A 12,711-nucleotide genomic window follows, 5' to 3' on the forward strand; every position below is an offset into this window, starting at 1 on the left:
GGTCTATTTATAAAACATTTGTCAGATTGTGTGCTAAACTGCCCTCTTGGGAGCCAAAACACGTGCTAAACTGCCTTCAAGTGCCCTCCTGGGAGCCAAAACGTGTGCTAAAGTGCCCTCTTGGTAGCCAAAACGCGTGCTAAACTGCCTTCAAGTACCCTCCCGGGAGCCAAGACGTGTGCTAAAGTGCCCTCTTGGGAGCCAAAACGCGTGCTAAAGTGCCCCCTTGGGAGCCAAAACGCGTGCTAAAGTGCCCCCTTGGGAGCCTAAAGGCATGCTAAACTGCCCTCTATAGTGGTGTGGACACGCCATATGTGCCCTTTTTTTTTTCGTTCCGCCCCTGCCCATCAAAAAGTCAAATAAGATCATATTAGGATATGATCTTAAGATACAATGTTGTCCTTTCTTATCTTGCAAGCAGTTCTCTTAATACTGGGCATTCCTACACGGTTTGTACCGACAAAATATTTGTTGCAAAGTTTGTGTCACTGGATTAAAATCACTGTGCATAAATGTTTAACACTGATAACGCAACAATTTATTCATGTATTTTCAATAGAAGCCTCTAATGTGAACTAAGCTGCATGTGGATGGTGACATTTTATCCGCTTAGACCCATTGGGTAATAATAATGACACATGCTTCATTTCGAAATGCTGAAGTCATTTTTAGAGAAGTTATTTTAAATTTTATGATCCTTTAATTTACAAGCTTAAGATATTAAATCACAAGCAGCTTTCCCCGTTGACATTACACACTGCTAATAGTAAGTTCTTTGGATTCTCGCTAAAATACTACATTTGCCACGTGGCAGTCTGTCAGAACGAACCTGCCGCGGCCAGCTGAAGCGTGCAGAGGTCGCTGCCAAACTGGTTACAGGCTGTTACCACCAGCTGACCAACGTCAGCGCTCTTGACCCGCTGTAATCTCAGGGTGTGTTGATCGTCGTCCGGCATGCTCATCTCATACATTCCTGGTCTGTTGATCAACACTACACCCCTCCTGAGGGAAGCAGAGAGAAACCACGCTAGAGCTGCAGATCATGAATCAAAAGACTTGTCAAGAGTCATTTATGCAATTATCATTTCTGCTGTTAACACTTTAATTTGGAAATAATTAGGGCTGTCAAACGAGCAATTACATATATAGATTTATTAGGGCTGTCAAACGATTAATCTTTTTAATCGCAATTAATAATTTTTTTCCGTAGTTAACTCACGATTAATCTCTATATTTAAAAAAAAATTTAGAGACTCAAATAAACACAAAGAAGAAAATGTTTTTTCTTTTCTTTTATCTTTTCTTTCTTCTTTCAAATAAAAAACGTGCATTGTAGACCCACTTCACATGTCTATTTCAAAAACATCGCACATAAAATGCCACAACAATGTGATTAGGGTTTTTTCCATGACCACGGTTTGAATGGAAGAAGTATTTCTCTCGTTCTTCTTCTTCGTCTCTGCGGTTGTCAACCAACTTGAAGGTGCCTTACCGCCACCTGGAGGTCCCACACTCCAGTCTAGTAGACGATAAACTGGGCCGCGATTAACCGCGATCAAAAAATTTTAATTAATCGCATTGTGGACGGATTCTGCGTAACGCATTTTGCAAGCAGACACAATTTTGACAAATAAAAGTATAGCCTTTAGTGTATTTAACTAATGCAAGGACAGCCTTGAAAAATCCCGCAGATGGAGAGCAAATCCTCACTTCAAGAATTGGCAAAGCTCTGTTGAGAGACCGCTTGCTAATTTTATCTAAAGCAACGAAAACCACTGCAGAGCTGTTTCTCAGCCCCCCCGATCTCTCTAGGTCTAAACTCGTTACCCCTATAATGGAAAGCAGCAGGGTTCTCACTTCTGAGAGACCTCTGTGGGAATGCATTCCCACTTTGTGATATATGTGATAACGTTGTGTTTTAGTTCCTACATAGACAGATCACCTTGGCTTGTTTTAGACTACATTTTAAAAAGCACATAAAAAAAAAAATTTTTAAAAGCACAGCAGACCCTCAAGTTTCCAGCATAACTGTTTTTGTTTGGTGAAGGTTTATGTAATATTCAAAAAGACGGTGAAACTCCCAGGTTCCACTCTTCAGTTGACTTGAACAAGATAACTGAATATGCATATCAAAGACGTTGATCTATTGAATGTTTGGTTATGATACATTTCATATGTTAAACTAACCAAACATTCAATAGATCAACGTCTTTGATATGCATCTTTATCTTCAGTTGTTTACTTCAGTTATCTTGTTCAAGTCAACTGAAGAGTTGAGCATGGTTGAAACTTTTATGATCATATCATGTAAGGTAACGGTAACCAGTTGCTGTGTTTTCCTTTCTTATCTGGCAGGCTTCTATTGTACAATTGTGAATTCTTACACAGTTTCTACTGACAAAACACTAGTATCAGTGTATTCTTTAGGCGAAAAAAGAAACTGCTGTCTTTTGTCATTTTAGACAGGAACTAACCTTTTCCAGGTGACAACTGCATGCACGTGGTTAAGTGTGATGGTGATGCTTGCGGGTTGATTCTCCACCACATACATAATGTCTGGTTTGTCCAAGATAACTGGTGCTTTCCTCAAATATGGTCCTAAAAATTGAAAAAAAAAAATCACGTAGGAAACTCTTTATATTATCCCCAATGAGCTTATTTTAGATATGTGGGATCCCTGTGCAGTTGCTGTACCTCTGTCCAGCAGCTGGACCAGATCAGTGGAGGGGGATGGTTTGCTCATCGTCTTCCCGGTAGATGTTAGGACTCTGAACGCATAACGAACTCCCTTCGACAGGGAGGTGACAGTGTAGTTTGTCTCTTTCAGGTTAGATGCTACGACGGACCACTGGATAGAGCCCAGAGGCTGCTGCTGGACCAAATACAGCAAAGAGCTGGCATCTGCAAGCACACATGCTGTTGTTAATCTGACAACCAAAGACAGTGAAGTGCTTAAGGAGGTGCAGGAAGAAAATGATTTAGTTTTGTTTTCAAATCTGTGCTGATAAGACATGATATGCCCATGACCCATAGAAATGTCCCAAAAAAAGTTCCTAAGATGTCCATAAATTAAATTTTAACCAGTTTTGTTCAAACCTTCAATGTTCCGGAAAATCTCTTTTTCTTTTAAAAAAACTGAGCAGTACTCCAAACGCCAAAGTACAAAACTGGTATTGGAGAAACATGCAACAACGAACCCACCCACTGAGGAGTCAAGCCTCTTTGGTCTCTTCCAGCTGAGGCTGATAGTTTTCCCTGTAATGGCCTCAATCACCGGAGGACCATCAGGAGGGTCGGGAACAATATCTATTTTTAAGAATGAGGAAAAGATAAGAAAAATGCTGCTTTCTGTCAATTATTGAATCAAAAAGGGAGCATGCATCTTTACCTGTAACATAGAGATGAGCATAGCAGGCTGCTTTGCCCACCTTGTTTGAGATCACAGCTTTGTAGACTCCCCCATGAGCATGACAAGCGCCCCTAATAACCAGACTGTGGACATCCCTGTCTGGAAAACACACACAAGTTACTTATATAAACTCTTTTCGTGAAAAAAAGCAGGCTCTGGTTGTTCGTCATCCAGTTGACTGCTTACACTGAGTCATTTTGCGTTCCTCACTGCTCTCAATGCGTTTGCCGTTGTGGTACCAGGCAATGGTTGGATAGGGCAGGCCTGCAACTTTGCATTTCAGCACCGCCTCCTTTCCTTCAATGACCTCCATATCAGCTAGAGGTTTAAGAAAGTCCGGCATGGTCCTCCTCTCCACCTCACTTTCAAGCACTTCAGGCTCCTCTGGGATGGATGGCATCTTCTCTAACTTGGCCCTAAAGGAACAGTTAAGATATAGACGAGTTTGAATTAATATTATCTCTCCTTTTGAAGCTTTCCTTACTTCTGAAGCGTTCTTATTTGCCTTTAAAATGCCAAAATGCCAAATACAGACATTTTTCACGAGGATGACTTCTCTTACATGTGTGAGGAGATGGCAGCTCTCGGTTCTGTCATGTAGAGCTCAGCAGTACATTCACATTTCCCGTGTATATTCTGAGCAACTGCTGTGTAAAAGCCTTCTGTGTCGCTGCTAACGTGGGTGATGACAAGAGAGTGACGACCCCCCTCTTGAAGGATGCGAACGTCATCGCTTTCTTCCACTCGTGTCTCTGGCAGAATGTAAGTGTGAAAGAAAAAAAAAATCAATTTCAAATAAACATGTCTTCTGGAAAGGCAATAGGTGTTTATATGTAGATATTCTCTCTCGCACACACGCACTGGAGGTTCTTACCAAAGTGCATCCATGTGACTCGTGGAGCAGGTGATCCGCTCACCTTACAGTCAAACCGCGCAGTGCGTCCTTCAATGACCTCCAAGATGTCTAGTTTACGAGTGAACAGAGGCTCTCTGGATGGAGTGACTCTCAAATTTGCAGTTGAGGTCAGCTCTTCTGTAAATGGACATGTGCGTTAGTGATGTTTCCCCCCGCCCTCATTTCCTACAGTCTTTTCTATTTATATATATATATTAGGGCTGTCATAGTTAACTCGTTTTTTTTTTTTTTGATCGCGGTTGCCTGAGCAATTGACAATTTATTAGCAATAAATAGGAGAAAAGTCACGAGGAGTTCAGAGTTCTGAATCTGATGTGACTGCAGTTTTTCATTCATTTAACTGTCATTAGGCCCCGTTCTGTTTGTTGTCTACTACATCTTCAGTTTTAAGACCACAATGTTGTGGCATTTTATGTGCTGTGTTTATGTCAAGTGGGTCTACAATGTCTTTTTTATTTGAAAGAAGAAATAAAAGATAAAATAAATTTTTTCCTTGTGTTTATTTGATTCTAACTTTATATTTTTAATATAGAGATTAATCGTGAGTTAACTATGGGAAAATGCGATTAATTGCGATTAAAAAGATTAACCGTATGACGAACACTTTTTAAGAACAGGGGCATTAGTGTTGGTGATTCACCTTTGGCAGTGCTCAGCTTGCAGGTGTATTTTCCACTGTCATCCTCATGCACTGAATTTAGCATGAGGCGACACCTGTAGAATGAAAACTCAATCAAAATTAAAAGAAAAAAAGCAGTCTCAAAGTCACTGTTTGACAGATTGTCAGCAGTAGAGGGTTAGGGTTACACCATTTAATGAAGATGCACAACTAAAAAAGTCAACCCACCTCTTTCCATCAAAGTGCATCTTGCAGTTGAGCAGCGCTGGCTGGATTAGCTTCCCGTTAGACAGCCAGTCTACATCCACATCTGGAGGTCCTGCAACGTGACACTCAAACATGGCCGACTCTCCAGCCCTCACTGCCACATCTTTTACCTCCCTGGTGATTTTCAGTGCCGTCTGCTGTGCAGCTGGTGATGGGGAAAAAAAAAAGTAGGAGAGGCAGCAATGAGGAAACGTGAAATTATAACTCTCATAACAAAATGAAGTGTTTGCTTACTCACCCCTGACCTCCACTCTGAACTCCACCTGCTTGGTTCCGTACTCGTTGATGATCTTACAAACATAAAGCCCCGCGTCTCCCTTCTGAGCTGAGCCGATTCTCATTTCACTGGTGCCATCTTCAGTGTCTTGCACAATGCAGCGCCCTGCAGTCTTCAATGTCAGTCTGTCCTTCAGCCTGGGCCAATATAAAGCCTCTGTCACAATCATTTACACTCAGATGTTTGGAGTAGGGCTGTGTCTGTATGACAGTCTTTGACCTTGGTTGGAAATCAAAGCTTCAGGTGTCTGAATGTGCCTGTAAAGAAAATGTCTTACCAGTACACCATGGGTTTGGGCTGCCCTTTGATTTTTGCCGATATCACAACATCTTGACCCTCGGTTACTCCCTGGTCACACGGTGCCACCTTTTAAAGAATCACAACATAGTTATATAAAGCTTTTGGAAACTATGACAGCTTCTAAGTAGTTTTTTTTTTTTAATTAACATTTAGAAACTTCTTGCAACTGCTTGCATCATTTTTGCATCATTCAAGTTCTCTCCAAAAGTTTTCAATGGTATTTAGGTCTGGTCTGATTACTGTCGAGTTAAAAACAGTCCACTTTCTCTTTTTTCAAACAATATTTTCTGTTGTTTTCAGTGCGCTTCAGGTCTTTGTTAAAAACTCAAGAATGAAATATCCTTAAAATGTGAGTAACGTCATAATTTCTCTCATTTATTCTATTATTATTATTTTGCTACAATAGGCAGCTATGAATCTGAGCAAGACGCCACGACTTGTGGAGTCCAACAGGGGTCAGTTCTTGGACCTCTTCTGTTTAACTTGTATACGCTCCTTTTGGGTCAGATATTGCAAAACTTTAACATTAATTATCACAGTTATGCAGATGATACACAACTTTATGTCTCTCTGTCACCAGACGAATGCAGCCCAGCAGACATACTGTGTCAGGGTCAGGAGGAAATAAACACCTGGATGAGAGAGAATTTTCTACAATTAAATGAAGACAAAACTGAGATCATTCTGTTTGGTAGCAAACAGAAGAGGGTCAGCATTGGTAAATGTCTTGAGAGTCGGGCCCTTATAATCACTCACCAAATTTGTAACCTTGGAGTTTTAGCAGCCACATCAAAGCTGTCACCAAGGCAGCTTTTTACCAACTTAGACACATCAACAGAATTAAAAGTTTTCTCTCCTAAAAAGACCAGGAGAAACTCATCCATGCATTCATCTCCAGTAGACTTCCCAAAAAGAGCATTAAACATCTGCTGCTCATCCAGAACACTGCTGGTAGAGTTTTAACCAGGAATAAGAGATCAGAACACATCACACCAGTTTTAAAACCTTTACACTGGCTTCCAGTCAGTCCCAGAATATATTTTAAAAGCCTACTGATGGTTTACAAATCCCAGAACGGTTTAGGCCCAAAATACATCTGATATGTTCAGAGAATATAAACCCAGCAGAGCTCTTAGATCCAAGGACTCAGGCCAGCTGGTCCAGTCCAGCATTTAGCTGTTATGCTGCAAATAAGTGGAACAAACTGCCAGTGGAGATTAAACTGTCACCAGACATTTTTAAATCCAGGTTAAAAACATTTCTTTTCTCATGTGTCTATGCATGAAATCTGCATGATATCTTTTAACTTATCGAGACTGTTGCTTGTTTTTAATCATTTTGATTCATTTTTATTATCTTATTTGTTTCTCTTTATATTTTATGTATTTTTTATGTTTCTTCCACTCCTTGCTGCAATGCTTTTATTTTATGTAAAGCACTTTGAATTGTTTTGTACATGAAATGTGCTATACAAATAAACTCAACGACTTGACTTGACTTATTCTCTTTAGCTTGTCTTCCCAAAGTTCTACTTTGGGTCCCCCACCCACCCACAGAACACTAACCAAGAGAGATTATGGATTATCTATTAAGCTTTTTACTATCATTAATCTTCACTTGTGCCTCCTCCTTGGCCTTTGCTTAAATCAAACTGGAATCCAAATTTTCCTCCTGAAAGTCAAGTAACATTATAACAGTTCCCAGAACAATGGAGGAGTTATAGACTATGATGTGAGATGTATGAATACACATCCCCTTCTCTCCTGCAGCTTGCTTTTTTGTTATTGATGACATATGCATCCATAACATTGGTCGAAAACCTCTCCATGAGGGTCTCACTTAAAAAAATAGACAATGTGCTTCTTATTCGCTCTTACCAGAAATGACGGCTGTTCCTTCAAGCAGACATGTTTACTCAGAGAAGTTGAGTGTCCGACCTCCATCTCCTCCTGAGGGCTCAGATATTCCTCATCTGACTGGACCGGACTGCTGACTTCCAGGGATAGGGGTGGTTTTCCATACTGGGTGCAAGTCGGCTCTGAAGTAACAGCAGAGTGACACTGGATGATAAGTACAACAGCATCACAAGAATACCGCCACTGCTTCTAATTCACTTTCATTTGGGTTCATGAATAAGTCAGCTGATTTAGCGCACATTTCAGTTTATGTGATTAACTGCAAATCTTTTTGAAAATACTGATAACACAGCACCCGCGTGGCTCACTGAGCCTTTTAATGAGAACAGTCTGTCACAGCCACGTGTGTTTTATGCAACATAACACGTTGAGTTAGAGATGATTCGGCCACTCGGAGCTCCCCCGAACACACGTGTGCACACACAGAGCTGAAAGACCTTTCTGAGTTGACCGCAGCTGAACAGATAACGAATTAATTCCTTAATCCCTGACCCAATCACTCAGTTATTCCCATGAGTTCCAGAAGAGACACTGTGTCCAGACTCCATGCAGCATTTGCTTGCATATTTGAAATGTAAAAGAACTTTCTGTCCCTGTTTCTCCTTGGGCCTTCTTTTTTTCTCTCTCTCTCAATCTATCTCAATGCATCTGGAAAGAAGAGATAGCACCATGACAACTGACTGTAAAAAAAAAGAAAAAGCGCATCAATGAGTTGTAAAGAATTAAGACATATCTTCTGTTCGAAAAAGCAAAATTAAAAAAAAAACCAACATATTGTTTTAGGATATCAACTCAAATGTCTAAAATGAAAGAAAATTTTATCATTTGCTGTAAGCTGCAGGGAAACAAGTAAAAGAAAGGTTTGCCCAACACATTTCAACATGCACATGAAAGACTTGACCGATGACATATAAAATTAAATAAACAACCTACAGATGTCCTTTACGCTGAAATACACTTACACCAAATTAATCTAACTTTTGTAGGCACATATACTCTTGAACTCTCCGTACTAGAAAGAACTAATTCAATAACTTACCTTGAAACTCATCTCTGAGCTGCGTGTGTGCACCAGAGGGATAACTCCTGGGAGTATTCATGGACTCCTGCCAACTCTTACGCAACTGCTGAACAGTTTGAGTCGGCTATCCTCTTTTCATCCTCTATTCTCTTCTCCGTTTCCCAGAACCATCAAGGCAATATTCTCTAACAACTTAAACTCGATAGCGTATTCGATGAAAAGGGAAGTATTGAAAAAGATTCTTTAAGTTCTTGGTCATTTTCACACTTAGCATATTTAACAATGAAATTAACACAAATCTGGGAACGATATTGCGATCTGACATCCACTGAAGCCTATAAATCAACCCGTCACACTATTACTTTCATAAACTCCCATCCCGTTTTGATAACTCCATCTATGAGCCCTCTAGCGTGAAATCCAGGGTGTTGAAAAACTCCCCGAGTGGAGCAGTAATCTCACACAGGGACATAAAGCAGACAGCAATTACCCGGGAGAACAAGAGGATGGCTAAAAATACTCCTGCAAGTCAGACTCCACTGGCCTAATATGGCAACAGAGGCCCCTGTGCTGCTGGTGAGACAGCACCAGAGTGCATGCTCACATTTGTTGACAAAACTGTGGAAGGGCGAGTTGAATTTACATGAGCCTAATCACTGCTCACTGGCAGCAATACAAGCTTTTTGCTTATGCCGTACAATGTAAACACACCTCCACTGCAGGCACAGTAATGAACGGGAAACCTTTTCCCCAAACCCCTGACTTTGAATGCCACGGTTGCCTTTAAGCCTCAGGAGACCTTTGTGTGATGGGGTAGGTCTGCATTTTAAAGGCACAACAGGGGGGGGGAATCTGTGCCTTCAAGAATTAATGGGTTGTCATGGCAACTATCAGCGCCCGGAGCTCTGGTTGGGATGCTGAGCTCCAGTGGGCCTTTGTAGTCATTAAGACAGAATGTCAGGCGGAGGAGGGCTGGCAGTGGATTAAACCATTTGCACGAGAGTCGAAATGTTCATGTATTTTAAGGACGGTTATCATTTTCACGTGCTTCATTGTCTTCCTCTTCGTTTAAATGTACGCTACATTGTTAACACCGAATTTCTTTGTGTCGTGGGCCAGCCTTCCATCTGTGGCATGATCTTACCTGACTGGATGTAGAGGGTGGCAGTGCAGGACGCTCTGCCCGCTGTGTTGACAGCCGTGACGCAGTATGACCCTGCATTGTGTGGCCTCATCTCCTTTATCACCAGACTGTGCTTCTCCCCCGCCGCTTTAACCACATGAGAGGCATCGTTCCGTATCTCCACACTATTCTTCCGCCATGTCACTGCAAAGGGAGACAAAACAAAATTCATGCAGATTTTCCACCGCAAAAACAGATAGAGCACGCGCTTTGGAAAGGCTCATCGTTTTGGGAATGTCTATGTTCTTTTTGTATTCTCTGCTGCATGAAACAAAGAATGCAGTTTATTAATAGGAGGAAAAGCTGGAACGTCTCTTGCACTGAAGCATACAGATGCAGGCTGCACACACTAGTAAGATATTGTAAATGGACATGCTATAGCCAATTCAAATCATAACCTTAAACTCCCAAAAGAAGAAAACCCCCGATATGAAGATGAAGCCCGCTAATCAATAGATAGGAAATTCTCTGTCATACCAGTAGGGGCTGGGCTGCCAGTGATGATGCATTGCAGCTTGACTTCAGAGCCACTGCGTGCTGTGGTGTTGTCGAGAGGCTTCTCAAACACCGGGCCCTCGTCTGGTTCTTCATCAGCAGAGAGGTAGGAGTCATCAGATGACCCCCCTGCAACCAAGAGGGTCGTGTTTGGACAATGCATGTGCATTGGTTAGCAACTGGGTTGGTCACGAATGTGTCATCGGGCTTATTCCAATGTAAAGTAAACTTAAATGAAAAACTATTAAAAGCAGTGCAAGAGACTTTACCTCTGAATGTCATAGAGCATAGAATGTCAGAGTTATTACATAACATTCTTTAGGAGTTACTTCGTACCTCCTGAAAGTCCAAGTTATGCTGATTTTCAGATCAGGCAGCAGCATGCCTGTACTGTAGGCCCCAGTAACAACACCTTTAAGGTGTTGGTATATGTGCAACTGGGCACATTTGTTACTACGCTCCATCCAAACCAGCAGTGGCATTGGTGGTGGTCAGAGGTTTTCAACCAAGCCTAACGTGCATTATTCCACTTTTTCTTGTCAGTGTGGGCAATTAATAGGTGGGTTCGCAAAAAGAGACATACATACATAGATATGGCCTCAGATTTTTAAACAACCATTTTTTACAGAAGACTGTAAAACAGTCCAGCATTTTGCCTCCATTTTAATTTGTGGTGAATGCTGCTTGTCTTGATTAAACTCTGACTTTTTGCAAATGTATTTTATAAGAGACGTTAATGCATGTTAATGACTCCTACCTTCCTCTGAGGACCTGGGTTGAGCTGAGTGACCTTTCTTGCTTTTGCGAACTCTACCCTCCTTCCTCTTAGTCTTCCTCCTCTCGTTGCTCGTGTCTGCGGTTTCACTTTCCATGGGTTCATCCTCAATTAGGATTGTTGGGATGTCCACTTTAAGGGCTGGAGATATTTGTCCTGCTTCCGCCCTCCTCTTTTTTAGGCTTGGGCTTGATGGGGTATGTAATGGGGTAATCCTGGAGGGTTTGGGTGGATACTGGGACCCTGGTTCCCTGACAGTTATGGGGGATGCTCTCTTCCCTGTTGGGCTGGGCGATCTGTGGTGTGATTTGTCCTTCTTGCTGTCTCTCTTTGAATCCAGTTCTTTGTCTTTGGAGGAGGACCAAGGTTGTAGGGAGCTGGTAACAACTTTGTCAGCTGCCAGTGAGCTTTGCAGGGTTTTGCTGTGTGCAAAGACAAGAAAACGGTTGCATAATCCTGACCAGTGAGAAAAATGATCAACTATAAGATTTCAAAAAGGGTTAAATAATGTCCATTATGTGTCTACTTTGGCGAGGATATAACAAATCTTACAAAAATACAGTTAAGTCTATCTGTGTAATTTTAATAAACACAGCTATCGATAAAGATTCTCTTTCCCAAACCTGATTAAGCTTTTCCTTGTAGCTGTTGGCAATGGTTGTCCTGGTAACTGGTGAACTGGTGCCGTTTCCATGGTAACAGCTATTTTCCCTGTGCTTCCTCGTGAAACATCCACTGTCTGTGTCATCTTATCCTCTTCAGACTTGTTATGTTGATTCCCCAGACCTCTGCCTTGGGACTGTTGAGAAAACTTTAAAATGCCATCCCCTTCCCTCCTCCCAGCTTTTTCTTCCTCCAGGGCTCGCTCCCTTGCCTCCAACTTTTTAACTACTTGGGGAGGAATGGGCTCTATTTTCCCAGTGTTAAGCCTATCTTTCTGTGACAGCTGCTCAGTGGAATACGCTTTCTTCAAGCTTGGTTTGCCCACAAGTTTCTTGATCCTCTGGAGCTCCTCTGCAAACTTGCTCTGATAGCTCTGGACCCTCTGGGAGTAGCTTGTCTGGTCTTCCAATGAAGAGGCCCGTTGCTGGAATGCTGCTCTCTTTTGGGCTGGGCCCTGCAGGACACACCCCTCCTCTTTGCTGGGACCTCCTGTCTTCTTTCCCCTGTCATCCGAGTCAAGGGAAGCTGCCCCTCCTGGCAGATCCACACTCGTCCTTCGCTCCTCAAAAGCCCGGACCTTGTCAAAAATCTTGGGTCCTGCACGAGCCATTTTCGGTGTCATAACAACACTGTTAACTCCAGATGAATGGTCATTCTTAGAAGCATGACGGTCTGAGGGTTTGCTTTTATCCAGTTCTTGTTTTGGGGTATAAATGCCATTTTTGTTTGTGCTGAGAGGTGGCTGGGAAGAAGACAGGGGGACACAGGAGGAAAGCCCCTGTGATTCATCAGCAGTTTGAGTCCTAGAGGAATGAGGATTAAGGGGAAATGAAGGTGCGAAGTTAGAGTTTAAGCAGAGTTGCGAGGCTT

The 12,711-nt window shown here is 42.1% G+C and overlaps 1 protein-coding gene across 1 annotated transcript in view; it reads right to left on the reverse strand.

Annotated features, from left to right (window-relative positions):
- The window catches only part of spega (striated muscle enriched protein kinase a), a 52,698-nt gene that overhangs the window by 17,257 nt on the left and 22,730 nt on the right, over positions 1 to 12,711 (reverse strand). Inside the window, exons 5-21 of the mRNA XM_072379321.1 lie at positions 11,802 to 12,644; positions 11,161 to 11,600; positions 10,386 to 10,532; positions 9,870 to 10,052; positions 7,666 to 7,826; positions 5,766 to 5,854; positions 5,450 to 5,625; positions 5,173 to 5,356; positions 4,966 to 5,039; positions 4,284 to 4,442; positions 3,972 to 4,161; positions 3,596 to 3,825; positions 3,389 to 3,508; positions 3,202 to 3,306; positions 2,695 to 2,901; positions 2,475 to 2,598; positions 830 to 1,002 (exon numbers count right to left, since the gene is read on the reverse strand). Of these exons, the coding sequence (XP_072235422.1) occupies positions 830 to 1,002; positions 2,475 to 2,598; positions 2,695 to 2,901; positions 3,202 to 3,306; positions 3,389 to 3,508; positions 3,596 to 3,825; positions 3,972 to 4,161; positions 4,284 to 4,442; positions 4,966 to 5,039; positions 5,173 to 5,356; positions 5,450 to 5,625; positions 5,766 to 5,854; positions 7,666 to 7,826; positions 9,870 to 10,052; positions 10,386 to 10,532; positions 11,161 to 11,600; positions 11,802 to 12,644 (3,605 nt within the window). The remainder of the gene's footprint in view (positions 1 to 829; positions 1,003 to 2,474; positions 2,599 to 2,694; positions 2,902 to 3,201; positions 3,307 to 3,388; positions 3,509 to 3,595; positions 3,826 to 3,971; positions 4,162 to 4,283; positions 4,443 to 4,965; positions 5,040 to 5,172; positions 5,357 to 5,449; positions 5,626 to 5,765; positions 5,855 to 7,665; positions 7,827 to 9,869; positions 10,053 to 10,385; positions 10,533 to 11,160; positions 11,601 to 11,801; positions 12,645 to 12,711) is intronic.

Source organism: Leuresthes tenuis, unplaced genomic scaffold (assembly GCF_036924035.1).
Source record: "Leuresthes tenuis unplaced genomic scaffold, fLeuTen1.0.hap1 SCAF_1, whole genome shotgun sequence".
Lineage (NCBI taxonomy): Eukaryota > Metazoa > Chordata > Actinopteri > Atheriniformes > Atherinopsidae > Leuresthes > Leuresthes tenuis.